We start from the raw sequence: 27,519 nt of genomic DNA, 5'->3' as shown, positions 1-27,519 counted from the left end.
GAAAACATTACACATTAACATCACTTAGAAAATCAAAATGTTTTCAAGTGGTAGTGGTCACACACAGTATTAAACTTAATACCAGACATGGGTAGAATCCCACATATAGCAGGCTTAGCACTTTTTGCTATCACTGTTCAATACATGGTCAACCTTTCTCTACATTCCTCCCACATAAAAAAAACGTTCCACAAAACACAAACCAAAAACGATTAGAGAAACCGCCAAGACAACACACCTGACTGGTACCGCCACTGTGGTTAAAGTGGCTCTATGGTTGAACTGACCTGACTGGAGGACTACAGTGCATATTTCTCTTCTCTCATTGGTATGCTCTATCATGTGTTTCCTTCCCTTCCTTCTCCATTCTGCAGACACACACACATCCCACTCAGCAAAAGGTGAACCATTCATATGCTGCAGAATGCTCTCTGGTTGTCTCGTCAAACTCACTGAACTTGTGACGAGAATATCAACAGTACCCAGGAAAGTCCCTCAAATGACAACGGTGACCTTTTACAGTAGCAAAGAGAGGGACAATATGTAATGTCACAAGAGCCTGAAGAATTGAGCTAATGCGCTGCTGGAGACAATTGGAAACATGAGAAGCAATAGGAACACAGAGATCTGCTCTAAACCTCTGCCAATCATTCAAGATCTTACCCTGTCCTACACCGAGAGGATGATATCAGGTTTCAGCTTCACGCAGAAGAGGGAGGATGTATGATTATGAATAGGGAGTTAGGTAGAGTTTAGGAGAAAATGGATGGCATCTGAGGTAAAAGCTCAGTAGGGCAGTCTCCTTAGCGTGGGTCGTACATGTTGGCCAGTTTCTTAAAGCGTGGTCCCCAGTCGTTGAGGTAGTCATAGTCCTGGTCGCCGTCTGAGCTGGCTGAGGCGATGGAGCTCAGGCTGCCTGCCAGGGAACCGTCACCCTCGTAGTCATAGATCAGAGCTGTGTCGTAGGGAGGGACGTTGGGGTCATGGTCTGCTGCCTCCAGGCCCTGTGGGGAGACACAGGCAAGAAATACATTAGTTTCTCTCTGGGGATTTGGACCGTTCTTATTTCAACTGACTAACAATAGGCCAGGGCCATGATGGAATCCTCTCTCTCACGTCATTGATGAAGTCCTCAATGTCAGTGGGGTCCGCTGGGGGTTTCCGTGGATATGAGGGAGAGGGCAGGTTGTCTGGGTAATCTTTCCTGAGTGGCTGCTTTCCCCTGGGGATGCCAGAGATGGGAGGGTAGAAGGATGTTGGGAGTGGTCCCACATCCACTGGGTTCCTCAGTAGGTCAATGTTGAAGGCATTCTAGTGAGAGAAAAGGAGGAGTATGAAGTGTCTATAGGACAAGGGAGGCGACGTCACCAGATAACTGGCTTCTGCCAGCTGTAACGTGTTATGTTGTCTGACCTCATCCTCCTCTCCACCACCCTGCTCGTCGTAGTTCAGGACGTTGTCACGAATGTCTTCGTCTGAATCCCCCACCAGCAGCCCCTCTCCTTTCTTCATATGATGCCGTCTGCAGTTACCCACGGCTACAGCCAGGAGCAGCAACACTGAGAACACAGAGACCCGTCTCACTGCACAGAAACATTTGGGGAAATGTGTGTGTTCATGGAGCGATGTGCTTTGTTCAGGTGTTGTTCAGGTTTACATGAGGTATAGCTTACAGAGCAGGAGTGCGATGCTGGCCATGATGACCAGTAAGGCGATGAAGCTGACACCAACTCGTGTTCCAAATATGGCAGCAGCTTCGGCCTTACATTCACCGTCTTTCCCACACAGACACACCGTCACATTGACCTGAGCGTATGCACTGAGACTAGGGGTGCCGGAGTCAGTCACCAACACAGTGACGGCATATTCCTCTGTCTCCAGCTCTACCAGGGGTCGCAGCACTGCATGAGTCTCTGGAGAGAGAGAGAGCGACACACAAACACAGAGAGCGAGGGAGATGGAATGAGAAGACATAGCACACTACTCCAAAACCCATCCTGCATGGACTTCAGGAGTGTCTAGTCCTGTCCTTGCTATATATAGTCCTTACCATTGACCTGTATGATGGTCCAGTTGGCAGACACATTGATGTCTTGCAGTTGGAAGGTGAAGGGTTCAGCATGAGGGGGCAGGTCCTCATCCACAGCACTCAGGAACAGACCAGATGTCTCCCGGCCTGACTCGCTGCACACCGTCCCCATCAGGGGGAACAGCTGAGGGAAGAAGTCATTGGTCTCCCGCAACGTGATCACCAGAGACGCTGTGGTCGAGATTCCACCAGCATCTAGGAGGAAAGGACATCATTATTCACTGTCACTTTCTGCTTGACCTCATGTCTCCAGTTACGTGAGGTGAAGCAGTGGCTAACTCAGGATACTCACCTGTGTCTGTGACTCTGATGACTGCATTGTAAATGTTGTTCTTGACGTGAGGGGAGCGGACATTGAACGGTGTCCTGGCTGTGATTTCTCCAGTCTCGTGATTGATTATAAGCCATCCCTCAGGATCTCTGAGTATGTCATACCTGATGGAAATGACAGTAATGTTTTAGTTTCCTTTTTGATACACATACAGTACACAAACATATATACTGCTCAAAAAAATAAAGGGAACACTTAAACAACACAATGTAACTCCAAGTCAATCACACTTCTGGGAAATCAAACTGTCCACTTAGGAAGCAACACTGATTGACAATACATTTCACATGCTGTTGTGCAAATGGAATAGACAACAGGTGGAAATTATAGGCAATTGGCAAGATACCCCCAATAAAGGAGTGGTTCTGCAGGTGGGGACCACAGACCACTTCTCAGTTCCTATGCTTTCTGGCTGATGTTTTGGTCACTTTTGAATGCTGGCGGTGCTTTCACTCTAGTGGTAGCATGAGACGGAGTCTACAACACACACAAGTGGCTCAGGTAGTGCAGCTCATCCAGAATGGCACATCAATGCGAGCTGTGGCAAGAAGGTTTGCTGTGTCTGTCAGCGTAGTGTCCAGAGCATGGAGGCGCTACCAGGAGACAGGCCAGTACATCAGGAGACGTGGAGGAGGCCGTAGGAGGGCAGCAACCCAGCAGCAGGACCGCTACCTCCGCCTTTGTACAAGGAGGAGCAGGAGGAGCACTGCTAGAGCCCTGCAGGCCACAAATGTGCATGTGTCTGCTCAAACGGTCAGAAACAGACTCCATGAGGGTGGTATGAGGGCCCGACGTCCACAGGTGGGGGTTGTGCTTACAGCCCAACACCGTGCAGGACGTTTGGCATTTGCCAGAGAACACCAAGATTGGCAAATTCGCCACTGGCGCCCTGTGCTCTTCACAGATGAAAGCAGGTTCACACTGAGCACTTGTGACAGACGTGACAGAGTCTGGAGACGCCGTGGAGAACGTTCTGCTGCCTGCAACATCCTCCAGCATGACCGGTTTGGCGGTGGGTCAGTCATGGTGTGGGGTGGCATTTTTTGGGGGGGCCGCACAGCCCTCCATGTGCTCGCCAGAGGTAGCCTGACTACCATTAGGTACCGAGATGAGATCCTCAGACCCCTTGTGAGACCATATGCTGGTGCGGTTGGCCCTGGGTTCCTCCTAATGCAAGACAATGCTAGACCTCATGTGGCTGGAGTGTGTCAGCAGTTTCTGCAAGAGGAAGGCATTGATGCTATGGACTGGCCCACCCGTTCCCCAGACCTGAATCCAATTGAGCACATCTGGGACATCATGTCTCGCTCCATCCACCAACGCCACGTTGCACCACAGACTGTCCAGGAGTTGGCGGATGCTTTAGTCCAGGTCTGGGAGGAGATCCCTCAGGAGACCATCCGCCACCTCATCAGGAGCATGCCCAGGCGTTGTAGGGAGGTCATACAGGCACGTGGAGGCCACACACACTACTGAGCCTCATTTTGACTTGTTTTAAGGACATTACATCAAAGTTGGATCAGCTTGTAGTGTGGTTTTCCACTTTAATTTTGAGTGTGACTCCAAATCCAGACCTCCATGGGTTGATAAATTGGATTTCCATTGATTATTTTTGTGTGATTTTGTTGTCAGCACATTCAACTATGTAAAGAAAAAAGTATTTAATAAGATTATTTCATTCATTCAGATCTAGGATGTGTTATTTTAGTGTTCCCTTTATTTTTTTGAGCAGTGTATATTGTTATGTATTCAGAGTTCTCCAGTGCACCAATCTTACTTGAGTTTTGCATTATCAGGATCGTAGGCGATGTTACTGGCCAGCACGGTGCCAGGGACCACAGACTCAAGAACCACGATCTCTATGGGGTCTTTATTGAAGCGTGGGGCCTCGTTCTCATTCACCACGGTCACCACCACTGTGGCACTGCTTACGGGGTCCCTGGGGGCCTTGATGCTGAGAGGGTTCACGTTCTCCACTGTCAGAGTCAAAGTATACACCTCTTGGGTCTCGTAGTCCAGAGTCTGCAACAACAACAAAAAAAGGCAGAGGTTTTGAAAGACAACTTGGATAGCGTGGGTTTGACATACATGTTGAGAAATAACTAAACAACATACCGTTCCATATATTTGTTGTATCCGTTTTGTGCGTCAGTCACATCCTTGAAAATTCCAGCTACAGCCAGTGATATGTCACAGCACAGGACTCTAACGGAATGTAATGATGTGCCCGGTGACTTGCAGCTCAGTTAGTCACCACTAGATGGGGTAACAGTGTCATGTTTCAAGGCCTGGCCCTGACCACTGTGTGTGATCACTTGCTGTATACAGGCTCTATATAGGCTCTATATAAACTGGATGACCTGATTGTCATGTTTGTCATTCTAACATGGAGCCAGAATGTCCCCCACACATTCCCTCCCGTCCTCCTGCCGGATGGAGAATAGCTTACCTTCACCACTGACAGAATACCCTCGTTGGTCACAGGGTCTGTGCGAATGGCAAAGTTCCTAGAGGGGTTGCCCTTGGCGATGGTGTATTTGGTCTCCCAGTTTCCTGTCCCTGGCTCATCATTGTCTGTGGCGTTGACCCAGCCAATCACGAAGTCTACTTTGTTCTCCACAGCTGACATAGTGTACTGTATTCAGGAAACAGAGACACAAAGTAGTTGTGTTTAGTTTATTTAAACACATGTGAATGTGCATGTCTATATTTTGAAGCTGGTCTGAATGATGTGTCCATAAAGTAAATGAATGGAAGGGAGCTACCAGCTTCTGAGAGATTAAACAGTGAAACTCACCAGGTATGGGGAGAATCGTGGGGGATTGTTGTTGATGTCGGTCACATGTATGACTGCATTGGCAAGACTGGTCAACCCCATGCCTGACATGTCAGCAACCTGCAGTATCAACCTAAAACCTTTAACCACCTGTAAAGAATGCACAGATGTTCACAGTCATTTATGGCACATACAGTATATTATTTTACATGAATTAGTTTCTCCTTTCAAACACCTTTCAAAATATTGCGCTTCTGTTGAACCAGAAAGGGCATGACCTAAATAATGGGTCAATGAAAAGGCAAAGGAAGAGTCCCTACCTCCCGGTCTAGGCCCACGTCTCGTATGTAAATGGCCCCTGTTTCATTGTTGATGCCAAACATGGTCTTATTGACGCGGAGAGGCGGGATGCTCTCCTGGCCAACGATGGAGTAGCTCAGGATAGCGTTGTCTGTGGTTGGGTCGTCAGCATCAGTCGCAGTCACAGACATCACAGATGTGCCTGTTAAAACAACATCAATCACTCTCTCAGTTCACTACCCAATCAGTTGACATTTTGTGTATCGACTGCGTGTACATCCACAATGTTTGTAGGTGACGCATGTGTTTACCTGGTACGGAGAATTCAGAAACGGATCCAGCAAACTCTTTCTGGGAGAAGTTGGGCCGGTTATCATTTTGATCCAGCACTACGATCTCAATGGTGGAGGGATTCTCCAGTCTCTCTCCACTGGGCGACAGGGCAAAGGCTTTCAGCTATAGAGAACAGAAACAGGACGTTACTCATATGTTTCAAGACATCGTCTTTCCATTCATAGTGTTTGCTGCTCTTACACGATTCTCAGCTTATTGACTGTGATTGATTTGGGTCTATATTCAGATGCTCATGTAGGCCTACGAAGAAAGCACCCCACTATAGTAACAGACTTGTGCGCAACTTCCCTTCTCACTCAACCATGACAGTCAACTTGATAAAATCGCAGTGGTAGATGTTTAGTTGAAAAACATTGAATGACATACTACCATTGATATTATGTCATGTGACATTCCTTGTTACCCAAACAAAAGAAGGGGTCTGGCTGACATAGTATCATTTACATGTCAAAGGCAATGGTGCTTATGTCTCTCCTGTGAGTTGTACCGTGAAGCTTCTGTATTTCTCTCTGTCCAGGGGAATCATGCTCCTGATCCAGCCCGTTTTATCGTCTATCTCAAACAGGTCCTTAGGGTCCTGGTCAACCCCTGGTCCTTCCAGCTTGTAGATCACTTCTCCGGTGAAAATCTTGTCTGATTTGATCTGGAGGAACAAACAACACAGGAGGATGTCTGGGTGAGAATCTCCTTGGAAGGGTGAGAGGAGAGTGAACAGAACAGCACATAGAGTACCAGATGTGAACGTGGTCACTGATGGGAACAGAGAGGGAGAGCAACAGCACATGACTGGTCAGTGGTTCTGGAGGTCAGAGAGGCCAGCGTGGCTCTTTCATGCTCAGTTAAAAGGGCTGTCTGTCTGGACAATAACCATGTGACTGATCTTACATACCATGTTTTGTAAGATCAATTTCACTGGACCAAAAAGTGCCAGTGTTACCCTAACATTTACATCTTAGTCACTTAGCCAACACTCTTATCAGTTAATGTATGTATAGAGGCCCTACCATCAGTATAGATATGAGATGAATGATTCAGTACCTGGACCAGGTTTTCGGGGACCTGCTTGCTGTTCTCCAGCACCCTGATTGGAGGGATGATCCAGTCCCTCTTCACCCTGCTCAGACCCCCACTGCTCCTCTGTCTCCATGGATACAGGACCGCTGGGTTAAGGTCCTCCCTGCCCGCTTGGCCGCTGCTCCCGGCCTGGGGGTAACAGAATGGGATTCATTTAAGAGCTCCATTATACACGATTCATTCAATGGCAATTTCCATTTAGATGGTCTGAGTAAGGGCCATACATTTCTGGATGAATGAAGTCATTTAAATCATGATTCATATTCTTCATGTCAAGGAGTACAGAACCCAAATACCTTTGGTCCAGGTACTGAATTTTTATATTTTTAGTAGTCGTGTTGTGGCTACTAATATCAGTTGGTGAGGGGTGCAGCAGTTGGCCTCTCTCTGTGGCCTGGTGGTGGTTGAATGGTGACCCCCCTGCCCCGTCCCTAATGTGGAATCCACTGGGCTGGGGCGGGTGAGGGGTGGAGAGGCATGGGTTCAAGTTTCACACACTACATCTCCAGTGCTTCATTTGTAAATTGGGAGGTGCCGGAACAAAAAGTTAGCCCGACAGGGGGGGGGGGGGTAGCCTGGGGGGGGGGGGCCTCTGAGGTACCGGAACACATGAAAAGAAATCACCTTTGTAATAAAGCAAGGTGCTGCGTAAGTTGCACACATGGGGATTTTGTTTTGTAGCCTAGGGCCTGGGAAAATGTTGACTGGAGACTTTGCCTCACAAATGATCTAAATGACAGGCTGCTTTTACAGTGAGACAGAATCTGAGATCAATAAATAATGACATTGCCTTGAATCCTTCAATAGCCTAGGCCTAGGTGTGTGGAGACACACTGAGTATACCAAACATTAGGGACACCTTCCTAACATTGAGTTGTTCCCCCCCCACCCACCCCCACCCCTTTGTTTTGGACTCTGTTCCACAGGGATGCTGGCCCATGTTGACGCCGATGCTTCCCACAGTGGTGTCAAGTTGTCTGGATGTCCTTTGGGTGGTGGACCATTGTTGATACACAGGGGAAACTGTTGAGTGTGAAAAACCCAGCAGTGTTGCAGTTCTTGACACAAACCGGTGCGCCTGGCACCTACTATCCAGCCTGGTCTTATAGACATAGTAAATGTAAATCCTGGACACTCAAATGAGTATGATATGTTACCGTTTGGCAGATGGTTACTTTAGGCAAAAACGAAAGTAGGGTAGGTGGATGGGTGGAAAAACCTTAGCATTTTAGCTAATTAGCTACATTTTAACTACTTACTACTTTTTAGCTACTTTACAGCTACTTTACAACTACTTAGCATGTTAGCTAACCCTTCCCCTAACCTTAACCCTTTTAGTTAACCCTAACCCCAACCTTAACCCTATAACCTCACTTTTAAACTTGACTCTAACCTTAACCCCTAGCCTATCTAATGTTAGCCAGCTAGCTAACATTGGCCACCTAGCTAGAATTCGTAATATATCATACGTTTAGCAAATTCCTAACATAATGTGGATTTTACAAATTCGTAACATATAATATGAATTGTAATTCATAACATATCATACGACATAGGTGATGGACATCCACAAATAAATACATACCATACGAAGTGTAATATACCATACTAAATGGAGTATCTCGGATTCACGTACATAATAATATGAAATGGTCTGAGACCAGGTTGTACTACCATACCCCATTCAAAGGCACTTAAATCTGTTGTCTTCCCTATATCTTCCCTTTAAAAGTGCTTTCCTCACAATCTTAAATAAGCATGCCCCATTCAATAAATGTAGAACCAGGAACAGATATAGCCCGTGGTTCACTCCAGACCTGACTGCCCTTGACCAGCACAAAAACATCCTGTGGCGTACGACATTAGCATCAAATAGCCCCCGCGATATGCAACTTTTTAATATACACAGGCAGTTAGGAAAGCAAAAGCTAGATTCTTCAAACAGACATTTGCATCCTGCAGCACAAACTCCAAAAAGTTCTGGGACATTGTAAAGTCTATGGAGAATAAGAGCACCTCCTCCCAGCTGCCCACTGCACTGGGGCTAGGAAACACTGTCACCACCGATAAATCCACTTCTAATTGAGAATTTCAATAAGCATTTTTCTACAGCTGGCCATGCTTTCCACCTGGCCATCCCTACCCTGGTCAACAGCCCTGCACCCCCCACAGCAACCTGCCCAAGCCTCCCCATTTCTCCTTCACCCAAATCCAGATAGCTGATGTTCTGAAAGAGCTGACAAATCTGGACCCCCTCTTTCTAAAATTATCAGCTGAAATTGTTGCAACTTCTATTACTAGCCTGTTCAACCTCTCTTTCGTATCGTCTGAGATCCCCAAAGATTGGAAAGCTGCTGCGGTCATCCCCCTCTTCAAAGGGGGAGACACTCTAGACCCAAACTGCTACAGACCTATATCTATCCTACTGTCACGGCTGTCGTAGGAATGAGCGGACCAAAGTGCAGCGTGCGTGTCGTTCCACATTTTATTTATACTGTGAAACTATGAAATACATAAATTAACTGAATGACAAAAAACAACAAACCGTGACACAGAGGTGAAACATACACTACTCAAAATTAATCTCCCACAAACCCAGGTGGGACAAACACCAACATAAATATGACCTCCAATTAGAGACAACGATGACCATCTTCCTCTAATTGGAGATCATCTCAAACAAAGCCCAACATAGAAATACAAAAACTAGAACAACCCAACATAGAAATACAAAACTAGAACATAACAACATAGAAAAACTAAACTAGAAAACCCCCCTGTCACGCCCTGACCTACTCTACCATAGAAAATAACAACTTACTATGGTCATGACATGACACCTACCCTGCATTTCTAGGGTCTTCGAAAGCCAAGTTAACAAACAGATCACCGACCATTTCGAATCCCACCGTACCTTCTCCGCTATGCAATCTGGTTTCCGAGTTGGTCATGGGTGCACCTCAGCCACGCTCAAGGTCCAAAACAATATCATAAACACCATCGAATAGAGACAATACTGTGCAGCTGTATTCATCAACCTGGCCAAGGCTTTCGACTCTGTCAATCACCACATTCTTATCGGCAGACTCAACAGACTTGGTTTCTCAAATGACTGCCTCGCCTGGTTTACCAACTACTTCTCAGACAGAGTTCAGTGTGTCAAACCGGAGTGCCTGTTGTCCGGACCTCTGGCAGTCTCTGTTGGGGTGCCACAGGGTTCAATTCTCGGGCCAACTCTTTTCTCTGTATACATCAATGATGTCGCTCTTGCTGCTGGTGATTCTCTGATCCACCTCAATGCAGACAACACCATTCTGTGTACTTCTGGCCTTTCTTTGGACACTGTGTTAACTAACCTCCAGACGAGCTTCAATGCCATACAACTCTCCTTCCGTGGCCTCCAACTGCTCTTAAATGCAAGTAAAACTAAATGCATGCTCTTCAACCGATCGCTGCCTGCACCTGCCTGCCCGTCCAGCATCACTACTCTGGACGGTTCTAACTTAGAATATGTGGACAACTACAAATACCTAGGTGTCTGGTTAGACTGTAAACTCTCCTGCCAGACTCACATTAAGCATCTCCAATCCAAAATTAAATCTAGAATCGGCTTCCTATTTCGCAACAAAGCATCCTTCACTCATGCTGCCAAACATACCCTCGTAAAACTGACTATCCTGCCGATCCTTGACTTTGGCGATGCCATTTACAAAATAGCCTCCAACACTCAGCAAATTGGATGCAATCTATCACAGTGCCATCCGTTTTGTCACCAAAGCCCCATATACTACCCACCACTGCGACCTGTACACTCTCATTGGCTAGCCCTCGCATCATATTCGTCGCCAAACCCACTGGCTCCAGGTCATCTATAAGTCTTTGCTAGGTAAAGCCCCGTCTTATCTCAGCTCACTGGTCACCATAGCAACACCCACCCGTAGCACGCGCTCCAGCAGGTATATCTCACTGGTCACCCCCCAAAGGCAATTCCCCCTTTGGCCGCCTTTCCTACCAGTTCTCTGCTGCCAATGACTGGAACGAATTGCAAAAATCACTGAAGCTGGAGACTCATATCTCCCTCACTAACTTTAAGCACCAGCTGTCAGAGTAGCTCACAGATCACTGCACCTGTACATAGCCCATCTGTAAATAGCCCATCCAACTACCTCATCCCCATACTGTTATTTATTTTTTGCTCCTTTGCACCCCAGTATCTCTACTTGCACATTCATCTTCATCTATTTAATTGCTAAATTGTAATTATTTCACCACTATGGCCTATTTATTGCCTTACCTCCCTTATCTTACCTCATTTGCACACACTGTATATAGACTTTTTTTCTATTGAGTTATTGACTGTATGTATGTTTATTCCATGTGTAACTCTGTGTTGTTGTTTGTGTCGCACTGCTTTTCTTTATCTTGGCCAGGTCGCAGTTGTAAATGAGAACCTGTCTCCTCCCCTTCATCCACACTGATTGAAGTTATTAAGTGACATCACTATGGGATCATAGCTTTCACCTGTATTCACCTGGTCAGTCTATATCATGGAAAGAGCAGGTGTGCTTAATGTTTTGTATACTCAGTATATATTGTACACTGAACAAAAATATAAACGCAACATGCAACAATTTCAAAGATGTTACTGAGTTATAGTTCAAGGAAATCAGTCAATTGAAATAAATTCATTAGGCCCTAATCTATGGATTTCACATGACTGGGAACACAGATATGCATACAGTGCCGTGAAAAAGTATTTTCCCCCTTTCTGATTTTCTGTACTTTTGCATATTTTTGATACTGAATGTTATCAGATCTTCAACCAAAACCTAATATTAGATAAAAAGAACCTGAGTTTACAAATAACCCCTAAAATATGATACTTATTTGATTTATTTAATTAACAGCTATGCAACACCCAATTCCTCTGTGTGAAAAAGTAATTTCTCCCTTACACTCAATAACTGGTTGTGCCACCTTTAGCTGCAATGCCTGCAACCAAACGCTTCCGGTAGTTGTTGATCAGTCTCTCACGTCGCTGTGGAGGAATTTTGGCCCACTCTTCCATGCAGAACTGTTTTAACTCAGCAACAGGGTTTTCAAGCATGAACTGCTCGTTTCAAGTCCTGCCACAACATCTCAATTGGGATTAGGTCTGGACTTCGACTAGGCCATTCCAAAACCTAAAATGTGTTGCTTTTTAGCCATTTTCATGTAGACTTTATTTTGTGTTTTGGATCATTGTCTTGCTGTATGACTCAGATGTTCTATGGTCCGAAGAGTCAAAAGTAGAACTTTTTGGACGACACCGGTTCCATAATGCCTGGCGAAAACAATTACTCTCATGTTCATTGTCATTCTCTATCACGCACGCTCTGCATTTATCTAAAACACACACTCAGACACACTCAGACACGCACACACCAGCTGTCACCTATGGATTTAGCTCCCGTGCTTTCCCACCCTCTCTCTTACTCATACTTACAGACTCCCCTTTATGTTCAACTCTGCACCTGACTAGGGGTTGGGGGGGTCACTTTACAAATCCGCTCTGATGACAGAATTCCTCACACACACTCAAACACACATTCCTTAAGAGAAAAAGCTCAGCATTTAGTGGTAACAAGATGATCACAGATATTGGCAGATAAGTCTTGTCTATATACAAATTTGCCTGCTAAAAAGATACAGAAAAGATAACACCTTTTGTTCTCATTCAGCTCTTCATCATCAATCATGAAGTCTGTAGTAACAACTTGTAATTACAGAGTAATAACATGCTAATACAACTAAACAGAATATGGAACATTGACCATAGCCCATTCCTCACATGGCTCTTTCCATACATAAAGACACTGATATATATGAGAAATACATTATTAGATTGAATCACTATTGTGTATTGGGACATGGTGGCCCTTCCCTGTCCCTTAGGCCTGGGGATATGGCACACTGGCACTTTGTCACGCTGCTGTAACGTACAGTCTGAGGAGAATGTCAACTATGAGTGCCCTGTGCAGGCTGAGTTAGGAGCCGACTAATCTTCGAGTGCTCTATATTCCTGACCCCGACCCTAAGCCACTGGTGTAGTCCTCCCAATGCTCATAAAGAGATGTTTACACCTACATACCAGGCTAGACAGCAAAGCCTTCTCACCTTCCACTACCGCTCTGATCACAGATCAGAGATCAAGCTACGGCCAGTCAGAGGCCAAAGGCCCTGTTCAATCAAAATCTGTAACTGGATGACGCGGTTAACACTGAAACAACATTCCTGTTGAATTCCTGATTCAACATCTCTACTCAAACTGGCTTTTTTGTTGTGGGGTTACTGGTTTTGATTGAATACAACAACAGCTCAGGCAGAATAACTAAAGTAAAATAATAGCATACGCTATCAGAATTAGAGAAATAGATGTTGCGGTCTAGCCTTGTGAACCAGGACTGACCACTGTGCTCCTGTTTAGTTTTGTGAGATTAGGTTGTTGAATGGGGCTTGAGGTCTTATTTGGAAAGAGCCTGCTACGTTCTGAAGAGGATCGGAAGACAGACCCAGTTAACATCATTGTGTTGATCTCCTGTGGTCTCAACTCCATCTGGGTGGCAAACAAACCCAGGAGGGCTCTGTAATGTCTTAATCTCTTTTCCAGGGACTGGGCTACACCTAGGAGTTATCTTACCAATTAGTACCAGTCACCTCTGACAGCTAGGGTGAAGGACAGCACACCTCCTCTTTCTTCTCACCGATATTAACTGTTTTAGGGACTTTTTCCCAGATACTTTTACACCTTGGCCTCTCACCCTGTGGCCAGCAGTTGCATGGTGCCTCTTGGGGGTCAACACCCCCGTTAACACAGTGAGGAGTACTGCGCTCTGAAGTAGGTAGGTAGGACTGCACTCTGAAGTAGGTAGGACTGCGCTCTGAAGTAGGTAGGTAGGACTGCACTCTGAAGTAGGTAGGACTGCGCTCTGAAGTAGGTAGGTAGGACTGCACTCTGAAGTAGGTAGGTAGGACTGCGCTCTGAAGTAGATAGGTAGGACTGCACTCTGAAGTAGGTAGGTAGGACTGCGCTCTGAAGTAGGTAGGTAGGACTGCACTCTGAAGTAGGTAGAACTGCGCTCTGAAGTAGGTAGGTAGGACTGCACTCTGAAGTAGGTAGGACTGCGCTCTGAAGTAGGTAGGTAGGACTGCACTCTGAAGTAGGTAGGACTGCGCTCTGAAGTAGGTAGGTAGGACTGCACTCTGAAGTAGGTAGGTAGGACTGCGCTCTGAAGTAGGTAGGTAGGACTGCGCTCTGAGGTAGGTAGGTAGGACTGTGCTCTGAGGTAGGTAGGTAGGACTGCGCTCTGAGGTAGGTAGGTAGGACTGTGCTCTGAGGTAGGTAGGGAGGACTGCACTCTGAGGTAGGTAGATAGGACTGCACTCTGAGGTAAGTAGGTAGGACTGCGCTCTGAAGTAGGTATGTAGGACTGCACTCTGAAGTAGGTAGGACTGCGCTCTGAAGTAGGTAGGACTGCGCTCTGAAGTAGGTAGGTAGGATTGTGCTCTGAAGTAGGTAGGACTGCGTTCTGAAGTAGGTAGGTAGGATTGCGCTCTGAAGTAGGTAGGACGGTGCTCTGAAGTAGGTAGGTAGGACTGCGCTCTGAAGTAGGTAGGTAGGACTGCGCTCTGAAGTAGGTAGGACTGTGCTCTGAAGTAGGTATGTAGGGCAAGGAATCTTTTTCTATGAGTCTGCTGTTGACATAAAGTGTCTCACGGTACCAAACCAGATCATACTTTATCCACAACCTTTCATTTGTTTATTTGTGCTGATTTGCAGCCTGGTTACTGATTACTGGAATAAGCTGGAAAACATATTGGCGAAGTTAAAGTATCAGAACAGATGTGTTATTGCGGTCAGAGTTGCTCATATTAAGGTCAACACCAACCTTATATATTTTTTTATTTATATTTTTTATATTTGTTTAGGGGAAGGATCAGCTTTAACATTGCATATAGATTGTTGCTTCCATCAATGTAATTGTCTGCATAATTTCCAATCCCCCATATATTTGTTGGGTAAATATACAGTTTAAGTCGGAAGTTTACATACACCTTACCTAAATACACTTAAACTCAGAAGTCCTGACATTTAATCGTAGTAATAAAACCCTGTTTTAGGTCAGTTAGGATCACCACTTTATTTTAAGAATGGGAAATGTCAGAATAATAGCAGAGAGAATTATTTATTTCAGCTTATATTTCTTTCATCACATTCCCAGTGGGTCAGAAGTTTACATACACTCAATTAGTATTTGGTAGCATTGCATTTAAATTGTTTAACTTGGGTCAAACGTTGCAGGTTGACTTCCACAACCTTCCCACAATAAGTTGGGTGAATTTTGGCCCATTCCTCCTGACAGAGCTGGTGTAACTGAGTCAGGTTTGTAGGCCTCCTTGCTCGCACATGCTTTTTCAGTTCTGCCCACACATTTTCTATAGGATGGAAGTCAGGGCTTTGTGATGGCCACTCCAATACCTTGACTTTGTTGTCCTTAAGCTATTGTGCCACAACTTTGGAAGTATGTTTGGGGTCATTGTCCATTTGGAAGACCCCTTTGCGACCAAGCTTTAACTTCCTGACTGATGTCTTGAGATGTTGCTTCAATATATCCACATAATTTTCCTCCCTCATGATGCCATCTATTTTGTGAAGTGCACCAGTCCCTCCTGCAGCAAAGCACGCCCACAACATGATGCTGCCACCCCCGTGCTTCACGGTTGGGATGGTGTTCTTCGGCTTGCAAGCCTCCCCCTTTTTCCTCTAAACATAATGATGGTCATTATGGCCAAACAGTTCTATTTTTGTTTCATCAGACCAGAGGACATTTCTCCAAAAAGTACGATCTTTGTCCCCATATGCAGTTGCAAACCGTAGTCTGGCTTTTTTATGGCGGTTTTGGAGCAGTGGCTTCTTCCTTGCTGAGCGGCCTTTCAGGTTATGTCGATATAGGACTTGTTTTACTGTGGATATAGATACTTTTGTACCTGTTTCCTCCAGCATCTTCACAAGGTCCTTGTTCTGGGATTGATTTGCACTTTTCGCACCAAAGTACGTTCAGCTCTAGGAGACAGAGCGTGTCTCCTTCCTGAGCGGTATGATGGCTGTGTGGTCCCATGGTGTTTATACTTGTGTGCTATTGTTTGTACAGATGAACGTGGTACCTTCAGGCATTTGGAAATTGCTCCCAAGGATGAACCAGACTTGTGGAGGTCTTTGATTTTCCCATTATGTCAAGCAAAGAGGCGCTGAGTTTAAAGGTAGGCCTTGAAATACATCCACAGGTACACCTCCAATTGACTCAAATTATGTCAATTAGCCTATCAGAAGCTTCTAAAGCCATGGCATCATTTTCTGGAATTTTCCAAGCTGTTTAAAGGCACAGTCAACTTAGTATATGTAAACTTCTGACCCACTGGAATTGTGATACAGTGAGTTAGTTATAAGTGAAATAATCTGTCTGTGAACAATTGTTGGAAAAATTACTTGTGTCGTGCACAAAGTAGATGTCCCAACTGACTGGCCAAAACGATAGTTTATAAACAAGAAATTTGTGGAGGGTTGAAAAACAAGTTTTAATGACTCCAACCTAAGTATATGTAAACTTCTTCAACTGTATATATCTATATACACTACCGTTCAAAAGTTTGGGGTTACTTAGAAATTTCCTTGTTTTTGAAAGAAAAGCTAATTTTTTGTCCATTAAAATAACATAGAATTGATCAGAAATACAGTGTAGATGTTGTAAATGAGTATTGTAGCTGGAAACAGCTGATTTCCTATGAAATATTTACATAGGCGTACAGAGGCCCATTATCAGCAACCATCACTCCTGTGTTCCAATGGCACGTTGTGTTAGCTCATCCAAGTTTATCATTTTAAAAGGCTAATTGATCATTCGAAAACCCTTTTGCAATTATGTTAGCACAGCTAAAAACTGGTGTTCTGATTAAAGAAGCAATAAAACTGGCCTTCTTTAGACTAGTTGAGTATCTGGAGCATCAGCATTTGTGGGTTCGATTACAGGCTCAAAATGGCTAGAAACAAAGAACTTTCTTCTGAAACTCGTCAGTCTATCCTTGTTCTGAGAAATGAAGTCTATTCCATGCGAGACATTGCCAAGAAACCGAAGATCTCATGTAACGCTGTGTACTACTCCTTTCACAGACCTGGCTCTAACCAGAATAGAAAGAGAAGTGGGAGGCCCCGGTGCAAAACACCAGTCTCAATGTCAACAGTGAAGAGGCTCCGGGATGCTGGACTTCTAGTGATGGTTGCTGATAATGGGCCTCTGTACGCCATGTAAATATTCTATAAACAATCTGCCGTTTCCAGCTACAATAGTAATTTACAACATCAACAATGTCTACACTGTATTTCTGATCAATTTGATGTTATTTTAATGGACAAACAATGTGCTTTTCTTTCAAAAACAAGGAAATATCTAAGTGACCCTAAACTTTTGAACGGTAGTGTATATACATACATACACATACCAAATATATATATATATATATATATATATATATATATATATATATATATACACTGCTCAAAAAAATAAAGGGAACACTTAAACAGCACAATGTAACTCCAAGTCAATCACACTTCTGTAAAATCAAACTGTCCACTTAGGAAGCAACACTGATTGACAATACATTTCACATGCTGTTGTGCAAATGGAATAGTCAACAGGTGGAAATTATAGGCAATTAGCAAGACACCCCCAATAAAGGAGTGGTTCTGCAGGTGGGGACCACAGACCACTTCTCAGTTCCTATGCTTCCTGGCTGATGTTTTGGTCACTTTTGAATGCTGGCGGTGCTTTCACTCTAGTGGTAGCATGAGACGGAGTCTACAACCCACACAAGTGGCTCAGGTAGTGCAGCTCATCCAGAATGGCACATCAATGCGAGCTGTGGCAAGAAGGTTTGCTGTGTCTGTCAGCGTAGTGTCCAGAGCATGGAGGCGCTACCAGGAGACAGGCCAGTACATCAGCAGACGTGGAGGAGGCCGTAGGAGGGCAACAACCCAGCAGCAGGACCGCTACCTCCGCCTTTGTACAAGGAGGAGCAGGAGGAGCACTGCCAGAGCCTTGCAAAATGACCTCCAGCAGGCCACAAATGTGCATGTGTCTGCTCAAACGGTCAGAAACAGACTCCATGAGGGTGGTATGAGGGCCCGACGTCCACGGGGGGGGGGGGGGGGGGGTTGTGCTTACAGCCCAACACCGTGCAGGAAGTTTGGCATTTGCCAGAGAACACCAAGATTGGCAAATTCGCCACTGGCGCCCTGTGCTCTTCACAGATGAAAGCAGGTTCACACTGAGCACATGTGACAGACGTAGCAGAGTCTGGAGACGCCGTGGAGAACGTTCTGCTGCCTGCAACATCCTCCAGCATGACCGGTTTGGCGGTGGGTCAGTCATGGTGTGGGGTGGCATTTCTTGGGGGGGCCGCACAGCCCTCCATGTGCTCGCCAGAGGTAGCCTGACTGCCATTAGGTACCGAGATGAGATCCTCAGATCCCTTGTGAGACCATATGCTGGTGCGGTTGGCCCTGGGTTCCTCCTAATGCAAGACAATGCTAGACCTCATGTGGCTGGAGTGTGTCAGCAGTTCCTGCAAGAGGAAGGCATTGATGCTATGGACTGGCCCGCCCATTCCCCAGACCTGAATCCAATTGAGCACATCTGGGACATCATGTCTCGCTCCATCCACCAACGCCACGTTGCACCACAGACTGTCCAGGAGTTGGCGGATGCTTTAGTCCAGGTCTGGGAGGAGATCCCTCAGGAGACCATCCGCCACCTCATCAGGAGCATGCATAGGCGTTGTAGGGAGGTCATACAGGCACGTGGAGGCCACACACACTATTGAGCCTCCTTTTGACTTGTTTTAAGGACATTACATCAAAGTTGGATCAGCCTGTAGTGTGGTTTTCCACTTTAATTTTGAGTGTGACTCCAAATCCAGATCTCCATGGGTTGATAAATTGGATTTCCATTGATTATTTTTGTGTGATTTTGTTGTCAGCACATTCAACTATGTAAAGAAAAAAGTATTTAATAAGATTATTTCTTTCATTCAGATCTAGGATGTGTTGTTTAAGTGTTCCCTTTATTGTTTTGAGCAGTATATATCAACACCAAGCTTGATATACAACTATGCGCAATACCTAAATAAATTGTATTTCAAAATCAGTGTGTATTTCACAATCAATGCATCCAGGATCTTGTTCGCAGTGTTAGATAACATTTACAGTCAAAAGGTTTGGGGCAACATTTCGACATAATAATCAGTTGCTGTGACGAAAATACTGCTCAGACTCACCCCACACTGAGGAGCTGAAGCAAGACTGTCACACTTTCATTGGCAAGGAACCCTGGCAACTCTAACGGTTGTGTCTAAAAGTAGCTTTGAAAGTGTGCCAATCATTTTGTGAATGAAACTTAGCTGCTAAGAGACCAACATCTGTCCCATGGAGTGGACAATTATTTACTGAAGCTTGGTAGAACATTATGCTGTTGTCTACTATACTATCCAAGGATTAAATTATTCAAATTCATGCTGTTGAGTCAAGGGTGCTCAGTCTCTCTCTCACACCCACCCATCCACCCACCATGGGTGGGCCATGGAGGGGGATCATGACTGATGCCCTTCCATAGAGTGAGGGTTTTATATCTTCAGAGCTATTACAAGCTTGCACCAACTGTATGAGGTATGTCATGAGAGTAGTATTTTTGTTTTACGGTAGTAGCTGCTGTGTGATAAAACACTTATTTTTGCTTAATTCACTCCATTTACCGCAGCAGGTCATAGTCCGTGCAAGATACACATATTTACTGTTACTCATACATATCTAGACAGAAACATAAGGCTTTTACAATTAACAGTAAGTCATAGCTTTAGAGACGTGCCTCTCAAAAATAGAATATAAAATAGACCCCTGAGTCAGCCATGTGCAAGTTGAGTGGAGGTACAGTCTGTCTACGTGAGCCAGCCAGACTGCCACAGCATGAGCAGGAGGGGAGAGGATGCAGGCAGCATGCCTGACAATCCCTCAGGCCATGGGGTGGAGGGTCAGACAGGTGGCCCTGTTCCCCTCATGGCCCTCCTAAGTCACTGTTCCAAAGGCTCTAAATGAAAAGCTATCTACCTCACTATCCACCCCTCAGCTATGGCTGCTTGGGCCTCCTATTATTTGGGGGTGCTAGCCAGGGTTTCACAAGAGAGATGTCTGAGCTTCATGACTGCTGACCTAATGGGGACGATGAGAGTTACTTAATTTGGCGTGGAATTGTATTAAAGCCTGAGGGAGGTTGTACCAGGACCGAAACCACTTCCTCATCTCATCATGTCACCTTTCTTTCCCTCTCCCAGCTCTGGCTCAGGAGTCTTCCCACCACCACCACCCCCACCACCCCTACCACCACCTCTACCACCCTTACCACCACCCCTAACACCACCCCTACCACCCTTACCCCTACCACCACCCTTACCACCACCCCTACCACCCTTACCACCACCCTTACCCCTACCACCACCACCCCTACCACCAACACCAGCACCACCCCCACCACCTCTACCACCCCCCCCTACCACCCCTACCACCCTTACCCCTACCACCAACACCAGCACCACCCCCACCACCTCTACCACCCCCCCTACCCACCCCTACCACCCTTACCCCTACCACCACCACCACCACCCCTACCAACGCCACCACCACCCCTACCACCACCACCATCACTACCACCCCTACCACCACCACCCCTTCTACCAACCCCACCACCACCCCTACCACTAAGACCACCACTACCACCCCTAATACCAACGCCATCCCTACCACGGGCACCACTCCCCCTATCCGTTGAAGGGTCCACCACCACCCCTACCACCATCACTACCACCACCACCACCCCTACCACCATCACTACCACCACCACCATCACTGCCACCCCTACCACCCCTACCACCACCCCCATCACTACCACCACCACCATCACTGCCACCCCTACCACCCCTACCACCACCCCTACCACAACCACCACCTCTACCACCATCACTACCACCACCACCACCCCTACCAACACCACCACCACCCCTACCACCATCACTATCACCACCCCTACCACCACCACCACCATCCCTACCACCACCCCTACCAACACCACCACCCCTACCACCATCACTACCACCACCACAACCCCTACCACCACCACCATCACTACCACCAACACCACCACCCCTACCACCAAGACCACCCTTACCACGCCCGCCCTTACCATCACCCCTACCACCATCACTACCACCACCACCACCACCCCTACCAACATCACCACCACCACCATCACTACCACCACCACCATCACTACCACCCCTACCACCCCTACCACCACCACCAACCCTACCAACACCACCACCCCTACCACCATCACTACCACCAACACCACCCTTACCACGCCCACCCTTATCACCACCCCTACCAAGACCACCACCACCCCTACCACCACCACCATCACTACCACCACCACCACCACCCCTACCACCACCACTACCACCCCTACCACCACTCCTACCACCACCCCTACCACCACCATCACTACCACCACCACCACCACCCCTACCACCACCACCCTTACCACCACCACCCTTACCACCACCACCCCCACCACCCCTACCTACCACTACCACCACCACCCCTTCCTACCACCACCACCCTTACCACCACCCTTACCACCACCCTTACCAACACCACCACCATCACTAACACCACCACCACCCCTACCACCACCACCCTTACCACCCCCCCACCTACCACTACCACCCCCACCACCCCTACCTACCACTACCACCACCACCTCCCTTACCACCACCACCCCTTCCTACCACCACCACCCCCACCACCCTTACCACCACCCTTACCAACACCACCACCATCACTAACACCACCACCACCTTACCACCACCCCTACCACCACCCCTACCACCACACCTACCAACACCACCCCTGCCACCAACACCACCCCTACCTCCACCACCCTTACCAACACCACCACCCCAACCACCAGCACCCTACCACCACACCTACCAACACCAGCACCACCCCCACTACCCTTACCACCACCACCCTTACCACCACCCCTACCACCACCACCCTACCACCCACCACCACCCCTACCACCACACCTACCAACAGCACCACCACCCACCACTACCCTTACCACCACCACCCTTACCACCACCACCACCCTTACCACCACCCCTACCACCACACCTACCAACACCACCACCCCTACCTCCAACACCACCCCTACCACCAACACCACCCCTAACTACCACTACCACCACCCTTACCAACCCTACCTACCACTACCACCCCCACCCCCCTTACCACCAACACCCCCTCCTACCACCACCACCCCCACCACCCTCACCACCACCACCCTTACCACCACCCTTACCAACACCACCACCATCACTAACACCACCACCACCCCTACCACCACCACCCTTACCACCACCACCCCACCACCCCTACCTACCACTACCACCACCACCCCCCTTACCACCACCACCCCTTCCTACCACCACCACCCTTACCACCACCCTTACCACCACCCTTACCAACACCACCACCATCACTAACACCACCACCACCCTACCACCACCACCCTTACCACCACCTCTACCACCACCACCCCTACCACCACCCCCACCACCACACCTACCAACACCACCCCTGCCACCAACACTACCACCACCCTTACCACCAACACCACCCCTACCTCCACCACCCTTACCAACACCACCACCCCAACCACCATCACCCTACCACCACACCTACCAACACCAGCACCACCCCCACTACCCTTACCACCACCACCCTTACCACCACCCCTACCACCACCACCCTACCACCACCACCCCTACCACCACACCTACCAACAGCACCACCACTACCCTTACCACCACCACCCTTACCACCACCACCACCCTTACCACCACCCCTACCACCACACCTACCAACACCACCACCCCTACCACCAACACTACCTCCAACACCACCCCTACCACCAACACCACCACCCCTACCATCAACACCACCCCTACCACCACCTCCCCACCTCTACCCCTTATTCACTCCAGGGTCAGTCCTCTTTCAGAGGGTCATGATAGAACTACAAGGAGAGACCATTACCGGGCCCATTAAAACTGTTTTTGTTCCGTCAGCCTTGTCTGCCACTGCTATTCCCTTATCTCATTCAAAAAAAATACATTACCTTTTGTGTCAGAGAGAAAACATCCTTTGATGCAAGGCATAAGGTGCTCTGAATGAGATGGGATAACAAGTGTCCCATTTCAAAAATGTATTTTTCTGTTCTTTTCCATGTAATATTTGTCACATCTGTTGTGAATGGAACATGAACACAAAGACTAAATGGAACCTGTTTTCTAACAACATGAAGAGACCCTATCCGTCGAAGGGTCACTAATTGGTCAATGACTCAGCTGGTGAAAATGGAGGTAACACCAAAGCCCGTTACAACAGTGGCTCTTTCCCAATTCGTCTTTCCTTCATCTTCGTGTCCTTTCTCCTCGCCTCAAATTGGAGGAGAAGATCCAAGGCCCCTCCACTCAGATCTTTGAGAAAAAGGTGAGGCGAGTGGATGCCAGCAATCAAGAAAATAGAATTGGGAAAGAGTCATTTGGAAAGATAATCTCTGGTAACAGTGCACTGGCAGAGTGGTTTTAATGTTGAGTCTGCCCCTGTAGTTGAGGCCCTTCCTGTTCCTGAAACGCAAGTCTGTGTAAAACAGAAAGCATCCACACAGACAGAACAGGCCTGTGTTTCAGGCACTGAGCATCTGTACTGAGTGATTTCTTCCAATGAGCATGAACTCAGCACCAGCTGCTGCTTTATGTACGTATTTGTCCCTGATTTCATGGTTTAGGGAGTGGCCTACTCCTCTTTCCGCTGCGGGGATTACTGAGTGGGACAAATGGCATCAAGTACGCATCTGGGAACAGCTGCTGGCCAACATGACCGCCTCTATGTACAGAGCCCACGCTCTCTAGGCAGGGCAGTTCAATACAACCGTCTTTCTTTCCCAGGGATATTCTCAAAAACAACACAGCCTTCCACCCATAGGGGTGTACTGTATGTAGTTGGTGTTTGTGAATCCTAACCAGCCACTTTCCACTCACATAGGTTAAACTTACACACAAAGCTAAAATAGTTATCTGATGTACTGTATGTAACCAGAGTAACTAGGATCTCAGGTTTGAAGGATCTTGTTCTGTGGTTTTAAGTCTCTCACATCGGTCCATTTACAAATAGATTACTGGAAGTCTATGGATAATCCAAATCATGAATGTGAATGTATGGGCCTTCAAGTGTAGAGTGGGCATTGGGCTATAGTCTATTGTTGGTGGTCCGGGGGTTTGTATTCTTTGGTACGTGTTTGTACTTAAAGTGTATTGCAGTTAAAGTCAGAAGTTTACATACACCTTAGCCATTTAAACTCAGTTTTTCACAATTCCTGACATTTAATCCTACTAAAAATTCCCTGTTTTAGGTCAGTTAGGATCACCACTTTATTTTAAGAATGTGAAATGTCAGAATAATAGTAGCGAGAATGATTTGTTTCAGCTTATATTTCTTTCATCACATTCCCATTGGGTCAGAAGTTAACATACACTCAATTAGTATTTGGTAGCATTGCCTTTAAATTGTTTAAGTCAGGTTTGTAGGCCTCCTTGCTCGCAAGCGCTTTTTCAGTTCTGCCCACAAATTTTCTATAAGATTGAGGTCAGGGCTTTATGATGGCCACTCCAATACCTTGACTTTGTTGTCCTTAAGCCATTTTGCCACAACTTTGGAAGTATGCTTGGGGTCATTGTCCATTTGGAAGACCCATTTGCAACCAAGCTTTAACTTCCTAACTGATGTCTTGAGATGTTGCTTCAATATATCCACATAATGTTCCTCCCTCATGATGCCATATATTTTGTGAAGTACACCAGTCCCTCCTGCAGCAAAGCACCCCCACACCATGATGCTGCCACCCCCGTGCTTCATGGTTGGGATGGTGTTCTTCGGCTTGCAAGCCTCCCCCTTTTTCCTCTAAACATAATGAGGGTCATTATGGCCAAACAGTTCTATTTTTGTTTCATCAGACCAGAGGACATTTCTCCAAAAAGTACGATCTTTGTCACCATCTGCAGTTGCAAACCGTAGTCTGGCTTTTTTTATGGAGGTTTTGGAGTAGTGGCTTCTTCCTTGCTAAGCGGCCATTCAGGTTATGTCGATATAGGACTCGTTTGACTGTGGATATAGACACTTTTGTACCTGTTTCCTCCAGCATCTTCACAAGGTCCTATGCTGTTGTTCTGGGATTGATTTGCACTTTTCGCACCAAAGTACGTTCAGCTCTAGGAGACAGAAGGCGTCTCCTTCCTGGGCGGTATGATGGCTGCCTGGTCCTATGGTGTTTATACTTGCATACTATTGTTTGTACAGATGAACGTAGTACCTTCAGGCATTTGGAAATTGCTCCGAAGGATGAACCAGACTTGTGGAGGTCTACAATTCTTTTTCTGAGGTCTTGGCTGTTTTATTTTGATTTTCCCATGATGTCAAGCAAAGAGGCGCTGAGTTTGAAGGTAGGCCTTGAAATACATCCACAGGTACACCTCCAATTGACTCAAATTATGTCAATTAGCCTATCAGAAGCTTCTAAAGCCATGGCATCATTTTCTGGAATTTTCCAAGCTGTTTAAAGGCACAGTCAACTTAGTATATGTAAACTTCTGACCCACTGGAATTGTGATACAGTGAATTATAAATGAAATAATCTGTCTGTAAACATTTGTTGGAAAAATGACTTGTATCCTGCACAAAGTAGATGTCCTAACCGAGTTGCCAAAACTATAGTTTGTTAACAAGAAATTTGTGGAGTGGTTGAAAAATGAGTTTTAATGACTCCAACCTAAGTGTATGTAAACTTCTGACTTCAACTGTACCTGTTCCTCAAACTCACAGTAAGACACATGGCCGCGGGGCCGGCTGCAAACTGTGACTAACTGGCATTCCCCACGGCTGTTTCAATGATCTATTACGACCGTCTTCTACAGCTGATGTCATTTACCATGTGGTTCTCGAATTGGATACACTAATAAAGAAAATGTGACTCAGATAGTTGCCCTTACCCATTTCATAACTTTGTCAGCATAAAAACGTATAGTAGGCTACACACTTTGCCATCATAAATTCAAAGTCATTGCTTAAAAAATTGCTTGAAGTCTTTCTATCCATACTATTGGAAATTAATTCTACAACATCTATAATAATTTCAGGCCATTCAACAGAAGAGGTTACAGAGGGACAATTGTCTAGGTCTCCAATCTGGGTTCCATTACATGTATAAACAGCCCTAGTGACTGAATGAGTTTTGAAGTTATGTTAGTAAAATGTCTGTTTACAATTTCATCCATTATGTGTCTTATAATGGTGTTGATGACAAGCCTGCTAACAGTGGAGCCCCGATTTCCGCCTGATGTATAAAACATCAGCATTCGTTGGTCATTTACAAGAGCATTCATCATCTGATCTACAACGGTTCTGAAATGTTTAGATTAGCCAATAGACACGTTCACCTCTTCACATGATGTTTATCACTTCTATAGATTTACTAAATAAACTGTTAAAAATGTGTCCCAACACAGCCCTAACTCCTGCACTGTGGAAATATAGGACAAACACAGCTAAAACTACTTCCACTTAAATCACATTTAAACTGCTTTAAATAACACATATACATCCAAGTTAAAGTCTGACAAGCAGACCGTGAGAAAATATCAAATGTATCCCTTTGTAGCTCAGTTGGTAGGGCATGGTGCTTGTAATGCCAGGGTAGTGGGTTCAATTCCCAGGGCCAGCAATACGTGAAATGTATGCATGGGTAACTTTAAGTCGTTTTGGATGAAAGTGTCTGCTAAATGGCATATATATTATAGCCTGAAGTTGAAATGGCTTCAGTTCTGTGTGATTTAAGAAAGTGTAGGCCATAAAGTATGTAGAGTGACACCAGAGTAGTATGATATTTCCTACCTGACCAAGGCCAGCCACCAGCACACACAGCACTGCCAACCCCCTTGATGTCATCTCCTGTGCCAGCATATGATCTTCTCAATGAACCCCAACACGTACTGTACCCAATGACCACGGTGGCACCTCTTTCTCAAACCGGTTTTAAGAGAAGCTTAGGGTTTCTCACGGTATTACCAGAGTAATATGCAATGGAGCCAAATGTCTCAAATCCAAACCCTCTGTGTGTGTCTCTCTCGCTCTCTCTCTCTCTGAGCAGTGAGTGCAGAGGCGATTGAGTGACAGCACATGTGCGCTGGGGTGCATGGGAGGGCTGTAGTCTGAAATTCCAACCCCTTAGCCCTCAGAGTCTCCAACTGGGACACACCCCAGCTATGGGCAGGGAAGTAGGGGGGGTCACTGGATGCAGAGAGAGAGAGAGAGACAGAGATAGAGAGAGAGAA

The 27,519-nt window shown here is 46.4% G+C and overlaps 1 protein-coding gene across 1 annotated transcript; it reads right to left on the bottom strand.

The window, feature by feature from the left end:
- Positions 1-121: 121 nt before the first annotated feature.
- On the bottom strand, positions 122-27,316 carry LOC115202983 (cadherin-15-like). The gene is made up of 14 exons (XM_029767204.1): positions 27,080-27,316; positions 6,889-7,053; positions 6,338-6,493; positions 5,808-5,952; positions 5,517-5,698; positions 5,218-5,346; positions 4,870-5,055; positions 4,198-4,442; positions 2,382-2,524; positions 2,051-2,284; positions 1,674-1,913; positions 1,414-1,559; positions 1,117-1,311; positions 122-1,004 (listed from the first exon to the last, which is right to left on the bottom strand). The coding sequence occupies exons 1-14, from the start codon at positions 27,146-27,148 to the stop codon at positions 804-806; spliced, it is 2,436 nt and encodes an 811-aa protein (XP_029623064.1). The 5' UTR covers positions 27,149-27,316; the 3' UTR covers positions 122-803.
- Positions 27,317-27,519: the final 203 nt, after the last annotated feature.

Source organism: Salmo trutta, chromosome 12, assembly GCF_901001165.1.
Source record: "Salmo trutta chromosome 12, fSalTru1.1, whole genome shotgun sequence".
NCBI lineage: Eukaryota > Metazoa > Chordata > Actinopteri > Salmoniformes > Salmonidae > Salmo > Salmo trutta.
The sequence above is the reverse complement of the archived record's forward strand: the minus strand, read 5'-3'. Positions and strand labels throughout refer to the sequence as shown.